The 20,756-nt window shown below is 42.0% G+C and overlaps 1 protein-coding gene across 1 annotated transcript; it reads left to right on the forward strand.

The window, feature by feature from the left end:
• Nucleotides 1-7,046: 7,046 nt before the first annotated feature.
• Nucleotides 7,047-14,308, forward strand: LOC118356573 (collectrin-like). Its single transcript, XM_035725773.1, has 4 exons — nucleotides 7,047-7,174; nucleotides 7,477-7,535; nucleotides 11,373-11,458; nucleotides 14,164-14,308. The coding sequence occupies exons 1-4, from the start codon at nucleotides 7,117-7,119 to the stop codon at nucleotides 14,306-14,308; spliced, it is 348 nt and encodes a 115-aa protein (XP_035581666.1). The 5' UTR covers nucleotides 7,047-7,116.
• Nucleotides 14,309-20,756: the final 6,448 nt, after the last annotated feature.

The raw sequence follows: 20,756 nt of genomic DNA on the forward strand, positions 1-20,756 counted from the left end.
GAAGGCTGAAACATCGTGCAGCGACAGTGAGTTTTAAATGTTCCTGTACTGGAATGCCTGGGTGGCTCAGGTGATTGAGAGGCTGCCTTCAGCTTAGGTCATGATCCCAGACTCCTGGGATCAAGCCCCGAGTCTGGCTCCCTGCTTGGTGGAGAGCCCGCTTCTCCCTCTCCCTCTGCCCTGTTTGTGCTCGCTCTCTGTCAAATAGATAAATAAAACCTTTAAAAAAAAAATGTGCCTATACTTACTAACCATGGGCTGTTGGATTGGCAGCCCATATGCACCCAGTGCTCCAGCAACAAGGCAATTATTCTTTCTCATTAGCCATCTTAATAAAAAGATAAATTAGTTTATTTTAATAATAGTTTCAGAATATGGAACAAAAGATATTAACATCTTATGATTGATTTTACACATACACACAGGCGCACACATTTGATTCCCTTATATCTCTTATGCTTCCTTTTGTGAGTTACTTCCATTAACCCAAATACAAGGAGAAAAAAAGTTACTAGATGAAGGCCTAAATGATGTTTCTAAAGTTTGCAGGATGTTTACCAACATCTCTGGCCTCTACTCAGTAGATGTCAGTAGCACCCCTCCCCAATTCATGACAACCAAAAATGTCTCCAGTTATTGCCAAAATGTCTTCTGGAGGAAAAAATCCACCACCCCTCCAATTAAGAAACAGAGTTAAAATACAATATTTTTCACTATAGACAAAAATATATCTTTCCAAGCATCTTGATGCTGGCAATTTTTTTTTTTTAAGATTTTATTTATTTGACAGAGAGAGACACAACAAGAGAGGGAACAGAAGCAGGGGGAGTGGGAGAGGGAGAAGCAGGCTTCCTGCCCAGCAGGGAGCCCGATGCGGGGCTCCATCCCAGGATCCTGGGATCATGACCTGAGCTGAAGGCAGACGCTTAAGGACTGAGCCACCCAGGCACCCCAATGCTGACAATTTAAAAAGAATAAAATCACTTTCTTACCTCCTAACTGTACTGAAAATATTAGACTAGTTACTACAAACATCTTGACATTGTTTATTATATGGTATATCAATTTTATTCCAATTTAAATGATAAAGGATCACATTCATTCAAAATTCTACAACTTCTATTGTGGAAAATTGAGTGAAGCTGTAAGTTTTGAAAAGTGCAAACTTTTTTTTTATTTTTTATTGTTATATTAATCACCATACATGACATCATTAGTTTTGGATGTAGTGTTCCATGGTTCATTGTTTGTGCATAATACCCAGTGCTCCACGTAGAACGTGCCCTCTTTAATACCTATCACCAGGCTAACCCATCCCTCCACCACCCCTCCCCTCTAGAACCCTCAGGTTTTTTTTCAGAGTCCATCGTCTCTCATGGTTGGTCTCCCCCTCCGATTTCCCCCCGTCATTCTTCCCCTCCTGCTATCTTCTTCTTTTTTTTTTCTTAACATATATTGCATTATTTGTTTCAGAGGTACAGATCTGTGATTCAACAGTCTTGCACAATTCACAGCACTCGCCATAGCACATACCCTCCCCAATGTCTATCACCCAGCCACCCCATCCCTGCCACCCCCCCCACCACTCCAGCAACCCTCAGTTTGTTTCCTGAGATTAAGAATTCCTCATATCAGTGAGGTCATATGATACATGTCTTTCTCTGATTGACTTATTTCACTCAGCATAACACCCTCCAGTTCCATCCACATCGTTGCAAATGGCAAGATCTCATTCCTTTTGATGGCTGCATAATATTCCATTGTGTATATATACCACATCTTCTTTATCCATTCATCTGTCGATAGACATCTTGGCTCTTTCCACAGTTTGGCTATTGTGGACATTGCTGCTATAAACATTGGGGTGCACGTACCCCTTCAATCCCTACATTTGTATATTTGGGGTAAATACCCAGTAGTGAAATTGCTGGATCGTATGGTGGCTCTATTTTCAACTGTTTGAGGAACCTCCATACTGTTTTCCAGAGGGGCTGCACCAGCTTGCATTCCCACCAACAGTGTAGGAGGGTTCCCCTTTCTCCACATCCCCGCCAACATCTGTCGTTTCCTGACTTGTTAATTTTAGCCATTCTGTCTGGTGTGAGGTGGTATCTCATTGAGGTTTTGATTTGGATTTCCCTGATGCCGAGTGATGTTGAGAAAAGTGCAAGCTTTTATCCTTATAAAAAATTTCTGGGTTCAGCTATTAAAGATTTTCTTATATTTTTAATATGTCACAGCTAAATACATTTGCCAAATCCCAATAAAAATGTACAGAGTAAAGTTATATTTGAAATGATTCCACACTTTACTGGCTTTGGGTATTACAAGTTTACAAAAAACATGTTTGTGACAGTGAAATGGAATAATCAGGGTCAAAATTGAAAAGCAACGTTGGTTCTACCTACATGTTGGTTGATTGATTGCAGATAAATGGAGTAATTCATATGCCCACATGCTTTTACAACTCTGATGAACTTTAAAAGGCATCTTGCATACATCAAAGAATGACGCACATGTGTTCTTTTTGTGTGAATCTCATATTAATTTACCCTCCAGAGCAGTAGATCAATAGTTATGTACTGAGAAACTGCTTTTCAGTAGTGTTGTGGAGTATGAAAAAACACAGAGAAATCAATTTCTTTTCCTATCCAGGAGACTCAGTGCCTTTTGTAATGCTCATGGCAACAGTAATCTCAACTTTTTATCTTTGTTCTCTAAACTCTGAATGTTGGAAGTAAATAGTAACATATTCAGAATGATTGAAACTGCTTTTTTTGTCATCGTTACCACTGTTACTGATAATTCTGAACCTCCTGTGTGTGAAATTACAGAGATGAGCATTGTATGAAGCAAGTTTGGTGTGAATTTCTCTGGAGAGTTTACTACTTCAAATTCTGTGTGACAATAAAGAACAAGTTTGTGCAAGATTTTAAAAGTGGAAGAAAAAGACCCCAGTATGTTAAGAGGGAAGAACAACATTTTTTTTTTTAAGATTGTATTTATTTATTTGACAGAGAGAGACACAGTGAGAGAGGGAACACAAGCAGGGGGAGTGGGAGAGGGAGAAGCAGGCTTCCTGCTGAGCAGGGAGCCCGATGCGGGGTTGGATCCCAGGACCCTGGGATCATGGCCCGAGCAGAAGGCAGATGCTTAACTACTGAGCCATCCCGGTGCCTCAAGAACAACTTTAATAAGTTTTAGCATGTTCTAAGTGACCCGTACCTTGTAAGAGTTTTCATATTTTAAGTTGAGTTATTGGGGACAATGTCTTATTTTGTCATTATACTTTTTCTATTCACTTGACAGGACTATAAAAGTCGATATTTTTCATCATTGTATTTTTGGCTGCTATTAATTTTGCTACTGTCAAATACTTTTCTAAGCAAACATTGGAATATAGGAAAATTGAAACTATAATTACAGACTCTTAGAAAATAAGTATGAGCTCACTGTACATCTATACTTCTAATGTGGCCAGAACAGTACTCCAAGGATAATTCATAGCCACAAATATTTTCATTATTAACTGAGAGACTAAAAATGCATAAGCCTATTTGTCAACCCAAGAGGTATAAGAAGAAAAAGAAAACCAGCATGATGACAACAGGAGTAAGGACTTAATAAATAAAAATAAGATTGATGACTCAGAAAGCAGAAAAAAAGAGACTTGAAAATTAAATTTGAGATCTTGTTCTTTGATTAAGCAGCAACAAAACTAGACAAATTTCTGGCAAGAATAGCGGAAAGTGAGAAAAATTAATATGTATACTAGAAAATACAAAGGGATATAGCAAAGAATATAGATACTTGATGGGAAATACTGTATAAGTCCATGAGAATACTGGAAAATCTTGATGAAATAATGACTTTCTTAGAAATTGTAAACAGCCAGAATAGACTCAGAAACATGAAACCTGCAGTAAATGGCAATATAAGAAATGGAAGTTTTGAAAGAACTCTTCCCCCAAAATATGTATGGTCCAGATTCTTCAACTCTGCATTCTGCATTTTATTTTTTATTATTTTTTTAAGATTTTATTTATTTATTTGACAGAGAGAGACACAGCGAGAGAGGGAACACAAGCAGGGGGAGTGGGAGAGGGAGAAGCAGGCTTCCCACTGAGCAGGGAGCCCAATGCAGGGCTCAATCCCAGGACCCTGGGATCATGACCTGAGCCGAAGGCAGACGCTTAATGACTGAGCCACCCAGGTGCCCCTTCTTCTGCATTTTAAAGTATTTGTAAATGTAGAGGATATTAGAAATCTTTGCATACCATTTTCAAGATGGTAATGTAAGGGCCAGAAAAAAATAAACTTCAAGAATCAGCACTTGAAAAGGAACCTAAATGATATTCTTCTATGAAAATAGGTTTAAAAATCTAAGGAAAAGCACAGCAAATAAGTCCAGGAGTATGTTAAAAATCATCAAACTGAGCTTATCTACGGGTTGGATCAACATAAAGGAATTTATTAGTAAAATGTACCAAATGGTAAGATCTCTAGGATCATATTAAGAGAAGTTGAAAGAGCAGTTGATAAAATTCAACATGAATTCTGGATAAAAAGAATTTTTAGTAAAAGGAGACTTTTTATCTCACGACACATCAAACTGAAAGTGACCCACCAGATCCTGTGGAAGAGCAGCACTCCCATTAGATAGACTAAGGAAGAAAACAAGGGTCCATGCTATTCCACCATTACGATTCTGATAGTGCTGCTATAATGAGATGAAACAACAGCATCACACAAGAACACACAAGAAGATCCAAAGCTAAGGCAGGTATGTTTCAACTCTCAAATATATTAGCATTGGTCATTCATGCTGGTGGTATTATGGATATTTTGTATTTTTCTCTTTTGGCTTCTCTGTATTTTCTATACAGAACTTCATTTGCTCTCTTTTCCTGCCTTTTTTTTTTCCTCTGTCATTTTTCAAATGAGACAACAAACATTGATAAAGTATAGAATAGTGAAAGTGAAATTATAGCATGGGAATGTAGTCAATAAAATTGTAATAACTGTGCGGTGACAGATGGCAACTACACTTATTGTGGTGAGCATTTTGTAATGTATATAAATGTTGAATCACTCTTTGGTACACCTGAAATTCATATAATATTGTTTGTAAATTCTATTTTAGTAATGATAATTTTTAAAAATCATATTTATATTAGGCACTACTAGAGTGCCTGGCACATAGAAATTGTTTAATAAATGGTGAATTTTATTTTGAAAAAAGAGACATCATAATTCAAAAGGGAAGAGACTTTCTTTGCTTTTCAAAGAATGGCTTAACTATAATTCTGCATTTTACTGTCTTCAATCCTAGTCACATATGTGATTAAGTAAGAGCAAAAGAGAAACATTTGATACTTTTAGGAAGTTTAAGGCTAAAGGAAGGCTGAATCAGATTTGTCTCTAACATGGCTTTGTTCCCTGATGCAAATAATTAGCTTTGTGATCATCTCCATCTACTGGCTTTTCCTTCCCATGATGACTTTATCTAGTCTAACATTTCTCAAGATAACTTCATCTAGTCTGACTTTTTTTCAGGGCTAAGTTATGTGAGCTCCCCCTTCTAGGAAATTTCCATTTCACCTAATAGTGAAACTGCTAGAATGACGGGCCTAACTTTTGGCCGCCTCTCCCTCTAAATCCAACTTTTCCTGACTGTGCCCTTGCAACCAAGGCGAGGGAGAGGAGAGAAGCTTCTTCGGGTGGAGTCACCAAACAGAAATGGGTCATCTATGGTAAAATATCACCCTACCCAGGAGAGGGAAATGATAGGACTCTCAGAGTGGTGCAGAAGTGTAGCTGTTGATCTTTTTCCCACGGTTGCTTTGAAAATCCAAATTTTCTATTTAACATCAGGGTCACCCAATCTACATGGTTTTCAAGCAACGAGGTGGAATCTGGGGACTGAAATCACGAAGAGGCAATGTGGTAGAGAGGAAAGCCCTGACATCAACCTGCCTGGGGGGCTTCTAATGACATCCATAGAATGCCCACTAGGGAGACTCTCTTCCACTCCTTATGGTCATCCTCAGAGCATCTCTGAGGCCTGGTTGCAATTTCAGTTTTGACCAGTGATGACCAGTGAAGACCCAGTGCAGGTCGGTGTGGTGCAGAAGGGTTCAAGTGACACCCATTCCACTCCTCCCATTGGCACCGATGCCTTAACCACCAGACCCTCAGTTCCCTGGTGTGTAAGATGCTTATAACAACGGCAACTGTGAGGTGCTGTTTTGAGGACGAGAGAGATAATCCAGCAAACCTAGTTCATGGCAGGAAGCTCTTAATGACTGTTCTCTAGCTGCACTGACCAACGGAGTTGCTAGCCACATGTTTCTACATAAATTAAATTAATAGAAAATTTAGTTTCTCAGCAGCACCAGGCCCATTTCAGGTGGCCAATAGCCACCTAAGGTCTGGTGGCTACCGTGTTGGATAGAACAGATAGAGAACATTTCCATCATCACAGAATGTTCCACTGGACAGCACTGCTCTGTATCGTTAACTCTGACTTTACACAACCACCAGAACTTAGGGCTGACCAAAACGATTCCCTTGAGGTGGAAACTCTCCCCGGATGTTTACGGATGTATATCTGTGGAGGTGAGAGTCAGGTGAGGCCATTCTTGGAAGGTCGTCTTTTGTTCACCAGGGAAAGAAAGGGGTGATGTTTGTTTTCCAAATTAAGATAGCTTATCTAGGAGTTGGCTATTTTAGCCCTGAAAAGATGGAAAGTTGAGGCTGAGGAAACCGTCCAGAGAGGGCTCAGTTCTTTCCAAGGGGCGCTTAGCTGGGCCACAACAGAAGGGGCGGGGGAGGATTCTGACTTGGAGTCAGCAGAAGAAACAGTCTCTGGAGGTACAGTTCAGGAAGGACAACTAATCTGTTTTCCCAACAGATTTTCGTAAATAACTGACAGGAGATGGGCTGCTTCTCCTTAAATATTAACCCGAATAATGGGGTTTAATCATTAAACCTTCTAGGTGGGGGCTGGCTTGTTTCTCTGATATTCTAATCCGGGTCACAGAATGGCTAAGGCAGCTTTAAGTGGAGGGCGGATTTTTTCCCCTCCGTTTGCCTTGTGCTTTGCACTCTGAAAGAATGTTGTGCCTGCTCTTTTTTCTGGTGACTGCTATTCATGCTGAACTGTGTCAACCAGGTATGCAGCCTTGAAACTTAAAAATAGGGTAACAGTTTTCTAAATGATTGACAAGTCTTTGAATGGTTTCTCTATTTTTCTAAATCTGCAGACGTGTTGTGGCTTGAAAGTTGAGACTGTGAATGTTTTAGAAGTTTGAAAGAAAACTTTAAACCATCTAAGGGGCTTGTAGTTAAACTTTCAGTTTTGGGGGCAGTTTAACTGAAGATCTGTGTTCTGTTGATTTGAGTTGATTAAATGTTTGGACTTCATGTTTTGGCAGATTTTTATCATCATATACTGCTCTTTTTTCTTTCTGGCAGATGCAGAAAATGCTTTTAAAGTAAGACTTAGTATCAGAACAGCTCTGGGAGATAAAGCAGTAAGTGGAGAACCTGCATGTTCATTTTTAATTTTGTTTGCTAATACTACTTTCTCTAGTAATGAGCCTCTGCCTCGTTATCTTAAACTCATATAGTTTAAGTCTAAAGACCTCAAATCTGATATTGTCTTAAAGTTAAAAAATAGTAAAATAGAAATTCTTAAAAAATGATTGTGCCTCAAGTCTTTAATCTGCAGTGTGTGCTAGAAAATCTGTGAAGGTTTGTATTACACAAAACAATGTAGCAAACTCGAACATTTCAGTCAAGCACAGTGGAGCTGCGGGGCCTAAGTCGGGTACTCATGTCTGGGTTGGGCTCTGCACCTCACTGTTGCGGTCATTTGTATTTTGTCAGCCTCAGTTTTCTTGTCAGCTAAAAGATGGTATGGTTCCACCCACATCAGATTTTTCATAGCTAGTTTCTAGTTCTAATGTGAAGTTTCTTCAGTTCTTCTCAAATATCAAAGTAACAATGTGAAATATGTGCTTATGAAATTGAAGTTAAAAAATACTCATAAGGTTCATGTAGCTATAAGAACAGTACGGCCTGTCGAATTAATGAGGTGATTTGTGTAATTCTAGTTTTAGTATCCCTGTGTGGTCTGTGAAAATTTTCCCCAATAGAAGGCGATATTAAGATACTTCGGGGTAGAAGCAATAAAAGAGTGCTAAGGAAACTTAGAGGTACGTATTCTGTTTGCAGGCCAATCCGCCAATGTATTATTTTATTTATTCAATGAGTAATGATCATTATAACACCCAGCATTTATTGAGAACTTAGTTTACTTTCCAGCGGGGACCCTTCTGAGCACTTTACTCACATCGGTTCATGCAGCCCCGACAACAACCTTTTGAGGAAGGTAGTACCGGCATTCCCATTCTCCCTGGGTAAATGAGAAAACCGAGGTACAAAGAAATTAAGCAACGTGCTCGGGATCTCAGGTCAGCAAGTGACAGAGGTGAGATTTGAACCCAACAGACTGACTGTAGAATCTATTCTCTCTACCACTGTGTAGTTGCTCATCCCAGGGTCCTCTGAGGGCAGGCACCATGCTAGACCCTGGGGATGCAATGGCAGATCAATCAGGCTTGTCCCTGCTCTCGTGGAGCTTATGATATTGGGAGGACTGGTTGTCAATGAAACATTCAGTAAATGAAGTAGAAATGTGCAGTCTTGACAAGTATTGCAGGAAGGAGAAGTACATGGGGGCTTTGGACTTGTTGGGAGCCTTAGTACTTGGCATTTGCTATGAGGTCTAACATATGAGTGGAGGTGAGCCAGAGGATAAAAGAAAAAGGGGCAGAGGGAACAGAACATGCAAAGGCTTATTACAGGAAGGAACTTGGTGAGAGTATGGGATGGAAGGAAGGCTGAGGTCTCTGCAACTGGAGCAGTGAGGTAGAGCATGGCATGTAATGAGTTTGGGCAGAAGGGAGAAGTCAGGCGGAAGAAGTTTATGGACCGTGTTAGGAAGTTTTGGGATTATCTTTAAAGCAAGTGAGAGCTTTCTGGAAGAGATGTTATGATAGAATTGATGCTTGGAAAACACTCTGGTCACAGTGTAGAAGGCAGATTGGGAGAGGATAAGAGTAGAAAGGAGAAAGGGGGAAGGAGGAGTCAAGGATGACACTTTAGTTTCTAATTATGCAACTGAATGGATGGTGACCCACTGGTGAATCAGGGAAACAGGTACAGACAAGAAAATCATGGCTTTAATTTTGGATTTGTTGAGCCTGAGATATTATTGGGCAGGCAAGGACAGGGTGAGCTTGAGATATGCATTCCTGGGTCATTTACCTAACGGTGATAATGGAAGCCTGGAGTAGATGACAGTCTGAGGGAGAAAGTACAGAGTGACAAGAGGGAAAGGTCTAGCATAGAGCTTTGAGATGGTCTAAAACCTGAAGCCCTTATAGAAGAAGGCGAACCTACAAAGGGGGCAAATAGGCAGGAGGAAAACCAGAATGTGTATCACAAAAGGGAAGAGAGTGCTTCAAGTTGAAGGAAGTGATCTGTTGACAGGCCAACCAGGATGATCCTGAAAGCCACTCATTGTGTTGAGTCATGTAGAGGTCACTGGTAACTTTAGAGAGAGCCAACTTTATGGAGTGGTGGGACTGGAAAGCAGATAGTGGAGGGAGTTGAGAATAAGTGGATGGCAAACAGGTGAAGACACAAGTATGACAACTCCTTTGAGAATGTTGGCTGTGAAGGGCAGGAGAGAGACAGCAGTAGGTAGAGAAGAAAGATTGAGTACAGTGGTTTGGTTTTGGTGTCATTTTAATGGGAAGGCTTGAGCATGGCTAAAAGCCAGAGTCCAGCGTACGGAGGAGAGGGGAAACTGATATCCTTAGATTCTGAGAAGGGCAGAAGGGCAGTGTTCCTAATCCAGGTGGATGCAAGAGCCATTGACAGGAGGAGAAACACCACAGCCGGCCTTTTGGGGGAGGATGTGGATAGCATGTATGTCTACAGAGGAAGTTTTTTGTTTGGTGTCAGGAGGATGGGGAAGTTTAAATTGATGACTTGAGGATGTATCTCTAAATTACGAGATAAGAACATCTAGTGAGGGGCGCCTGGGTGGCTCAGTAAGTTAAGCGTTTGTCTTCAGCTCAGGTCGTGATCCCGGGGTCCTGGGATGGAGCCCCACATCGGGCTCCCTGCTCAGCGGGGTGTCTGCTTCTCCCTCTCCCTCTGCCCCTCCCCCTGCTCATGCTCCCTCTCTTTCTTTCTCAATAAATAAATAAAATCTTTTGAAAAAAGAGCATCTAGTGAGTATGAGGTGTAAGGGAAAGCTTTGAGTTTGGTGGAGGCGGGGAGCTGAAAGAGGTTTGAAACAGCCATTGTGAACCATGAGAGAGAGAAAACTGATGGAGACCTAAGGGATTCCTGGGCACTTTGGGAGTAGGTCATCATGAACTTAGAGTTAAACCCTGTTACGTGACTTTCTCCAGTTATACTTGATTACTCACCTGAAATATGTGGTCAGCCACATTAGTTTGCTAGGGCTACTGTGAGAAAGTACTGTGAACCGGGTGGCTTAAACAATAGAAATTTATTTTCTCTCAGTTCTGGAGGCTAGCAGTCCACGATCAGGGTATCAACAGGGTTGGTTCCTTCTGAGGTCTGTGAAGGAAAGATCTATTCTAGGCCTCTCTCTTTGGCTTATAGATGACTGTCTTCTCTCTGTATCTTCACATTGTCTTCCCTCTATATGTGGCTGTGTCCAAATTTCCTCTTCTTGCAAGGACACCAGTCCATATTGGATTAGGTCTACCCTAATGACCTCATTTAAACTTAATCACCTTTGTAAAGACCCTATCTCCAAATACAGTTACATTCTAAGGTACTAGAGGTTAGGACTTCAACATATAAATGGGGGGGGGGCACAGTTAAATCCATAATATGCACACACACTCAAGTTTCCAGCTAAGAAAATGGAAAGAAAAATTGTACCTATGTTAGTAAAGGAAAGGAAGCTGAGAGAGGTAGTCAGTTAATGAGGGAAGAGAGTAAAGGAGGAAGGGAACCAACTGTATATGTTCAGGATACGATGTCCAAATGCCCTATTTGTTGACTGGCTACTGATACTGCAGATTGTGAAGAAGATAATGCAATGGAAAGTACACCACACTTGGAATGACAGAATGTCCAAGAAAGCCCATCCTGAACATTATTGTGACATGATTTATCTTGGTCTTTGGTGTTTAGTGTATGAGAAAGATGAGAGAGAGAGGCAGGTCTTGATTACCACCACCACTGTGGTCACAATTAGATTCCAACGGACCATTTTTTATCCTATGCCTCTTACATTTCCTGTTTTACTTCTCTTTTAGTATGCCTGGGATACAAATGAGGAATATCTTTTCAAAGCAATGGTGGCTTTCTCCATGAGAAAAGTTCCCAACAGAGAAACAACAGAGTAAGTAAATAGAAAAAATTTTAATTGATTATTTGCAGTGTTATTTGAGGCATGCATTAATTCAAAAATCTATCTTGAAAATAATTAACCAAATTTTTAAAAAGGATCCACATTGTAACATTTAAAAAAACTTTTGTAATCTAGCTCCCCTTGCCGTTTGTATCATGTTCCAACAATGATCTTTGTTCAATAGGTACTACGATGATAAAAATTTTTAGATGTACTCGTGTGTCATAAGCTTGTTCTACATTCCTATTGTATACATATAGGTTCTCCTATAGATAGGTAGGTAGGCAGGTAGGTAGAAAGAAAAGAAAAGAAAAGAATTCCTCTCTCACTGTATAAGTTTGCTAGGGCTGCAGTAACAAAATACCACACGCTGGGTGGCTTAAATGGCAGACACCTATTTCTCACTGTTCTGGAGGTTGCGAGGCCAAGATCAAGGTGCTGGCAAGGTAGGTTTCATTCTGAGGCTTCTTCTCTTGCCTTGCAGACACCATGAGAACCGTGTTCTCACATGAGTTCTCACATGACCTCTTCTTTCTTGAGGGGGCATGGAGGAAAGAGAGAGAGCAAGCTCTCTGGTGTCTCTTCTAATGAGGACACTAATCCCATCAGGGCTCCACCCTTATGATGACATTTAACTGTAATTATCTCCTTATTGGCCCTATCTCCAAACACAGTCACATGACGGGGAGGGGTTAGGGAGGGCTTCAGCATAGGAATTTGGGGGAAGGGGAGCAAATCAGTCCACAGCACTCATTTTGGAGATACACATGTATAGGTTCATGCCAATGTTGGCGTCTATCGTAGCACCGTGGTTATTTTCTTAGAAGCTTTGGTACAGCTTTTCACAGTTTTACATTTTTTTCTATTCTCCCAGAGGAATCATCTCTATTTGTAATGTATCCTTCTATCTCTATTTGTGGTTCTGGTGCCACTCCTGGTTTCTGTCTCTTCCCTCCCTCCTTCTTCCCTTTGAGAAGAGAAATGACTGACCTGATTGGTGAGCTGGAAGGAGAACCTCTCTGTGGGTTCCCTTCTCTTCAGGAGCTGGCCTGCCCTCAGACAGCAGGCATTTTTCTCTGCTACTCTCTACACTGAGTACAGAACCAGGCCCTGCACGGGCAGGCCCATACAACTGTAAGGCTGGACGTGCTATTTACAGATGAGGACTGGTTCCGTTGGTAGGTGCCATAGCATATAGGGTGTAAGTATCTTGCATATTACTCCAGCATGTGTGGTAGATGCTCCAGCTGAGCTCTACCTGGGACACTATCGATGAATTGATTTCCTTTCACGATTTTTATAATTAGGAAGAAAACTTACCTGCTGATTAATGTTGTGTCTTCCAACCTGGCCTTTTATTTTAGTGTCCAATCTGCTTCATTCTTTTGTCTTAATTCTGTAGGGATTCAGAACCTGATAAAGAGGATCACTATTTATTGACCTCCCTCAAACCCACAATATATGATGCATGGGCTGTGAATATAAAGAATGAAACAGAAGAGTGGCATTTGGGGAAGCAAAATAAACATATGATATACGGTATATGTGTGTGTACACACATATATATATTTAAAAATAGGTAATATATTCACATGATTTAAAAAATTAAAAGAAGGAGGTACATAGTAAAACAAAATTATATCCAAAGTGAATTCTATTCCTGTTTTATAGAGTTTTAGAAAAAAATATATTTGTGCTTATATACACCTTTTAAACTGCACATTCTTTCCACAACTGTTTAACTTTTCTCAAAAAAATTAGGTGATTGCTTTGCAAAAAATTGAAAAGGAAAAATATAAGAAAAAAGCCCCCTTGTCATCTTACAATACAACCCCCTACCCAAATAGTCTCTTTATCTTCTACTCTTCTTGTCCCAGGTTTTACACATTGCAGTGTTCATCGTACTATTTCTTCCTCTGGGTGCCTGCATTAAACCTTGTAAATGACTATGTTAAATCGGATGTTTCTATTCTTAGGAAAAGTTAATTTAAACACATAACATTTTAGATGAATTTTGAGAAATTCATGTTTGAGTTTTTTTTTTTGACTTGAAGCATTGTATAAGTCTGTGAATATCTGATCTTGTTTACTTGCAGACATGTTTCACTTGCACAAATATAGAGAAGGCTTTGTTGCCAATGCCTGTTGAAAAAGTCATAAAGTGCAAAACTCCATCAAGGGTCAACAGACGTTTCTGTAAAGCCACAGGCGGTATGAGTGGCAACAGTACTGCCGTCAGGCCTGAGTGATGAGGGCTGCCTCACGAATCGGGATGTGTTTAAGCTGCAATTCAATTGCTGAGCCCCATTCTCCATACGCTGCCATAAAGAAGGCTGCATCCTTACATGAACAGGCTTCCCCTGTGGGAAAGGGCACCACAGAATGCAAGATGGGATTGAAAACGACTTTGCAGAGAGGCTGCCGCTCTCCAGCAGGTGGGTGGATGGAAGACGCCGGGGGGCTTGGCAGCTGGCTCAGGTTTTAACTCTTCTGCCTTAGAAAGGCCTTCTGGTGCCAGTGAGGGACAAAATAAATTCTGCACGGTAGCGGCTGTGGGATGCATTACATCCCCTCAAAATGCATATATTCAAGTCCTAAGCCCTGGTAGCTCAGCACGTGATTGTATTTGGAGATAGGGTCCTTTAAAAGGTAATGAATGTACGATGAGGTCATAGAGGTGGGCTGTCACCCAATAGGAATGGTGTCCTTACAAGAAGAAATGAGGACACAGATGTGCAGAGGAAAGCCCAGGTACGACAGGAGAGGACAGCCATCCACAAGCCAAAGAAAGAAGGCTCAGAAGAAATCAACCCTGACCACACCCTGAACTTGGGCTTCTAGCCACCAGAAATGTGAGAAAATAAATCTCTGTTGTTTAAGCCACCTGGTCTGTAGTGTTTGTTACAGCAGCCCTAGCGGACTAACCCAGCGGCAAGTATCCGTTTCCAGAATGGCTTCAGGGATCCAGATCTGGAACATCACTGTTTATTTCCTTCTTTTTCCTCACGGCTTATTTTACAACGATTGCAGAAAACTTGAAGATCCTGAGACGTACAGAATTGAAAAATGTAAAAAGTAACTCACTAAGGATAATCAAATCATAATCAGAATAATGAATACTCTCGTTTACTTCCACCTTCTACCCAGTCCTTACTACCACATCTCTTACATCGGGCTTGACCGCCTCCAGTGAGACAGAGCTCAGGATCTCCTGACGATGCTTTTGCATACTTGGCAACCTAGCGTTGGCAGATCCTTGATCCAGTATAACCTTGACTGGCTACACAGGAGGATGTTTATCCTAGTGAGAGGTCCTGGCTGCGTCCACACAAGACTGATGGGGCAGCTGAACTGGTCCAGTCACCCTCACCCAGCGGGCAGTGGGAGAGACAGCTAGAGGGTCAGAGAGGCAGGGGGTGTGGGCCCGCAGAGAGGGCTGTGGCATTTCCACTCCCTTCCCCATAGGACAGGACCGGGTGGGAACGGGGTCCAGCGCATCTGCACATGCAGCCAGGTGGGGTGCTGACAACTGGGCCCATTCGGATGAGTTGCTGCCCACGCCACACTAGCGATTACGTGCTTTGAGTGATACCTTTGCTTGCGTCCCCGTCTACCTCAAGTCAGGCCGAGAACTGCACACAGAGCGTGGAGTTGTCCATAGAGGAGAGACTGGCATATTATTTCCTGGTCGGATGCTCCCCAACGTGCACGATGGTGAAGCCAGTCACTGAGGGTGTACCATGGAACAGAAACTGGGGCCTGCCTTGTAGCCGGAGAAGTCTAAAGGTGGAAGGCTGATTCAAGCTCCAGTGATTGGGTGAGAGAGGACAGCTTTGCAAGCAGCCTGCCCTCCAATGTATCCCTGGGACCAAGCGGAGGCTGCTGGAGGGAGCTGGATGGAGTCCCTGCCTTTGGGGCTGAGAATCAGCTGCGGGGCCAAGAGGAGGCAGGGGTGTGAGGCTGGAAGTGCCCCACTGGAGGCCGAGTTGAGGGTGGGATGGAGGATGTTGGTCAGAGTGCATCATCCGCATCAGGAGGATGCAGTGCAGAGGTGCCCAGACAGGTCTGCAGAGGCTCCACAAGACAGTCTGAATGGAGAACCTGAGGACGCCCGCCACAGCGGAGCAGAGGACCCCAGATGGTGGAACAGCCTGGGGGATCCACAAAGAACCCTGGCTAAGGAAAGAGAACTTTGCTGTTTCCTTCTTTAGATGCCCACAGCCCTCTCCCATCTTCCTTTCCATCCCTAAAGGAGCGAGAATGAAGTGGGGGGGGGGGAACGGAAGGGGAGACATGGGGAAGTAGTGTGCATGGAGAGTACATCAGTGGAGAGTACATCCCTGCCGGAGGGAGAGCAGCTGTGTGTCAGAGGCAGGAAGACAGTTTTGATTCGACTGCCCTGAACTCTTTAATAAGTACAAGTGACTGGAAAGCTACACCATTTACTTGAGATGCTGTCAAAGAATGAAGGAGAAAGAACTGATAGAGCAGCCCAAGGCAAAGGTGTGAGAAACAGAAACCTCTTTGTGCATTGCAGGCTACTGAGGCCAGCCTGTTGACCTGCATGGCTGCAGCTCAATCCATAGAATTGAAGAACCTCTACTGAAGCCTCCTGCATGCTTGGCCCTGAGATTAGGATGATGGATAAAACCAGGTCTCACAGGGCATAGCGCCCACACCGAGGAAGCTGGGCCTGGGAGAAATGAGAGGAAGGTGGACTAAATGTGACCAAAACAAGACAATTCTTTTGAAGTCCTTACTTAAATCCTGATATCAAGTGGTTTTCTTGGTATTTCCCAGATTTCCTTAAAAGCAGAATGGAAGATGTATGGAAAAATTTCACTGATAGAACATTCTGGTTTCATCAGGTCAGGTTATTTGAAGATTTCTTGTGAATTTGAAGATGCCAACTAGGTGTTTTCACATTACAATAAGGTTCAGGCCAGGTTTAGTAAAATAGTTTCACAGAAACTTTTAAATGTTGAAGGTAGTTTCTAGGGAAATGTAATCTAAGGTTAAATCCTGGTCTACTTCCCACGTAAGTCGGGAAATGTACCTGCCTAGTTTGCTCAAGTGTTGGTTTTTCGGGTAATTTATCACTTTTAGCAAGAGAGGGAGAAGTCTAACCCAGGCATGACATTTTCTTTCTGAATTCCATGGTGTAGGGCATGGAATGGATTTCCTCCTCTGCCTACTTATTCAAGGATAAGTCTTGTGATCTAAAAGGAACAACGTGCTGTTGTATCCACAGTAAGGGGATTAATGGTCTTGTGCTTGTAAAACAGCATCGCAGCTCCTATTTAGTCCTTAGATTTCCAGAAACAAGAGCCTGATTCTTACCACCCCTTGGATGCAGTTGGCCCTGTCTGGCGCCATTGATGAGAAACGGCAGTGGAGCCAAATCGTAGAGGATTAATATAAAACCAGGGCTTTCCACACTTGAGGAAAAGGAATAGACATTTTTACCTTTTCAGGGATTTGCTTGAGAAGCCATTTGAATATGTATAAATATTAGTACTTTGTAAAACAGTTGTACAAAATGATTATTGAAGTGAATTCCAGTAATTCCATCAGACCACCTATATTTACAATCTTGAAAATGTAGGATTTCTATTTAGTTGTGCTCCTGGCATTTCAGTTTATTTACTTAGTTCTTTAAATTGAAGTATAACTGGCCTACCGCATTCGATTAGTTTCGGGTGGACAACATAAGGAAGTGATATCTGTATAGACTGCAAAATGATCCCCACAAGAAGGCTAGTTACCCTCTGTCACTATACATAGTTTTAGAATTTTTGTTCTTATGTTGAGAACTTTTTAGGTTTAGGCATTTCAGCTTACTGAATACATCAAAAGAAACTTGACAAAGACAAGTGTAGCTCAGTAACTGCTTGTTGTTTAAAGTTTTCATTCTGTGTAAATCTTAGAGGACATTCATTGTGGTCACATTTGGAAGAAAGACCAGGGAGAAGTCACACTAGTTGTACATAACCCAAGAATGGGAAGAATTTATACCCTTTTGTTGGTATGTAAATCACGACTGGTCTATAGGATCAGGCTTCATGCTACTTCTGCTTTAGTACCAACTTCCCTCACATTGACACTTCCTCTGGGCTACCCCTATCTGCACTGTATTCGGGAGTGCTCTTCTGCTAGAGCGCTTGGGTATTACTGTGTTGTCTGAATAGCTGTGGTTGAGTAAACAATGTTTTGGAGAAGAAATCTCCCTCCTTTCATTCCCCCCCTTTCCTATTTGGTGTTGGCCCAATCTACTTTCTCAGTTTGTCACTCTTGGAATATCATAGAAACAATGGGAGTTCATTTCTCCCTCCATTAATCCATCCATCCATGCATCCACACATCCATCCATCCATCCATCCATCCATCCATCCATTTCACAACCCCTCCCTGAGTGTCCACATGGGCCACACTGCAGGAATGCAGGGGCTCACAGTGCAGCACAGGCTTGGGCCTTGCCCTCATGTCCCAGGGCCCAGAGAAGGCTTGTGTTGCAGATAAACTAAGTATTTTTGATAGTCTCCCAGGTGACTCTGCAGCTGATAAAATTAAAAAGGGTGTTCTTTGCTTGGGGACAATGAAGTTCATCTCAGGGCAGGGATTAGAGACCCTCGTGACAAGGACTGTCGACAAACCGCATGAAATCTAGAAGCCCTTTGCCCTCCCGACTGTGCTGGGTCTATTCTCAGATGGGGTATGGAATCTTGTGAGCCAATCCAGGCATCTCAGGAATTATTGGCCTCTACTTTGGTTTTTAATCTTCTGGTTGGCTCAAGACACTGTGACCTTGGTGTTCAAGGGTCTCAGCACTACACTCCTGCACTTAGGGGAAGCGTCATGGGCTCTAAAAGCCCTTGCAGTAGGAACTCTTTTCCTCACCATGCCTAACCATGTTGGCTAATCTATGCTAGTTCTTAGTACACTTTTGTGAGTGAGTGAAGCATGCTTACCATCCAGGCTCTTAAACCAAGGGCACACGGAATCAGTGCCCACCCACCCGTTTCTCCCTCTTCTACCACAGTGGAGACTCTCCTGCTGGATCTGGTGTCAGTTGCCATAGCAGAAGTAGCTCTGGACTGCCTGGGTTCTAGCTCCTGTTGGTTCAGTTCCTCACTCTTGGGGGAACCAAGACATCATGGCTCATTTCTCAGAGCATCATCCAAACAGGGAGGAAGCACCAGCCCATGGTTTCTCTGTCTTCTTCTACAGCCTTTGCCTTACAGCTGTCTCCAGAAGCAGAGTGTGCTCTCCCCTGGCCTTTCCCACAACCTTGTTCCTTTAGGAAGTGGGCTTACTCATTACTACTTCAACTGCCTGTATCTGAACAAAATATAAACACTTCTCAGTCATTGTATTTCTATGGTTGGTCTTTGTTGAGCAGAAGGTTACTTTTTGTTTTCTAAAAATCCTAGACTTCTTTTACCGGAGGAACTACTATGTCAGGAGGATACTTAATATTCTCTAGTTGAAGACCCTCAGCAGTGACTATTACTCCCCCTTTTCACTCTGTGAATCTTGGAGAGGTGATGGAAACAGTGCTTCACAGGACACTAGTACAGTGGGAGGCTCCCTGATAAACCCTTGATACATTTGAACACATAACACAACTAATTTCCAAAAATTTTACATAACCATAAGATCACTGTTAGGCTGATGGATGCCAGTATCTTCATTTGAATATGACTCTTATTTTCAGAGTACATTTGTATGTTATCTCTTTATCAAGGAAGCCAGTAAAACTATTATTAATCCATTGCCTTGTTTTATTCTTGTAGATCATAGTACTGTACCCAGGCTACTTTACAACCACCTGCTTTGCTCCTGTACTTGTATTTAATTAGAAAAAATACAGATATATTTACAAAAGACTTGCAGAGATAGCATAGAGAGATCCTGTGTATCAACGGTCCTCAACCTTGAGGGATTTCTTCCCTCCACTGCTCCTGAGGATATTTCGAACTGTCTGGAGGTACTCTGGTATTACAGTTGGACGTGCTACTGGCCTCGAGCGTGTAGAGGCTGGGGATGTGGTACACATCCTACAAAAGAACAGACAGCCTCCCACAAGCAAGACTTATCCAGTCTAAAATGTTAATAGTGCTGAGTCTGAGAAACTGCTCTAGACTCTTCACTCATTTCCCTAATGCTATTATTTTTTAAAATAATTTTTATTGTTATGTTAATCACCACACATTACATCATTAGTTTTTGATGTGTTCCAGCTAACGCTATTATTTTAAATAATCACGATAGATATATCAAAATTAAGGACCTATCATTATTTCAATATTATTAAGCTAATGGAATTTTTAGATCTACTTCCCCTTTTCACTGTCCTTCTTCTGTTCCAGAATCTGTACCTCCTCGGTGATCATTCCAGTGATGGAGACAGTTTCTCCATCTTCCTTTGGTTTTCATGAACTTGGTCTGCCTTGGTTTTCAGGACCTTGACACTTTGGAGGAGGTTTATAAGTGTTTCTTATGTGGGTACGGTTCTGACCCCATCCAGGTAGCATATGGAAATGTGGTGTGTTTTGGACTACATCTATGCCTGGACAGTGTTGTGGCATTTAGACGGCAGGGCTGAGAGATAATCAACATGGTGCTAAGCTCAGGACAGTCCCATGTAATAAGGAATCTCCTACTCAAAATACCACCAGCACCCTCATGGACACACTAGATCTCAAGCCCTTTCTAGCAACTCACGTAGAGTGAAAGGCCTTGTCTCAAGTCTAGCAAATGGCAGGTAGTAAACTTCAAAACACAAACTTGATTTCTAGAGGTTCAGTCCAGGACATTTTGTATCTAACAGTAACTGTCAACACTGAAAATGTTGAGTTTAATATTTTCAGCAACAATGTGAATCTTCTAGAAATCTTTATATCTAGGTAGGTAAAATATTTGCAATCCCTTTGCCGAGGTGCTACACGAAAGCATGAGTTGCCACCAATGGAAACCCTGAGTAAAGAACCTGAATTTGTGGTAAAGGATGGTGTAGTTCCACAGTGATGGGGACACCACAGGAAAGTATATGGGGTCACGGTTGTGTTGGTGGACTTTTAAATGTGTCCTTCCTCCTTCTTTATTTTTCCTTATAGCACTTCTCCACACCTGCTAGTGTGTCCATTTATTTATCTTCTCTCTGCACCCCCTTAGAAAGCAAGCTTCATGGGAGAAGAGACTTTGCTTTGTTTATTCTCTGACTCTCTAAAGGGGGATGCCGTGAAATTCATGTTTGAACAGGATTTAAAGAGGCTTTAGATGGAAAGAA

This window comes from Zalophus californianus, chromosome X (assembly GCF_009762305.2).
Source record: "Zalophus californianus isolate mZalCal1 chromosome X, mZalCal1.pri.v2, whole genome shotgun sequence".
Classification (NCBI taxonomy): domain Eukaryota; kingdom Metazoa; phylum Chordata; class Mammalia; order Carnivora; family Otariidae; genus Zalophus; species Zalophus californianus.

Bases quoted from the DNA above. Each gene is read 5' to 3' on its own strand.
- LOC118356573 (XM_035725773.1), top strand. From the start codon at position 7,117: ATGTTGTGCCTGCTCTTTTTTCTGGTGACTGCTATTCATGCTGAACTG. The intron at 7,175-7,476 runs GTATGCAGCCTT...TCTTTCTGGCAG, and splicing joins TGCTGAACTGTGTCAACCAG to ATGCAGAAAATGCTTTTAAA. The intron at 7,536-11,372 runs GTAAGTGGAGAA...CTTCTCTTTTAG, and splicing joins CAGCTCTGGGAGATAAAGCA to TATGCCTGGGATACAAATGA.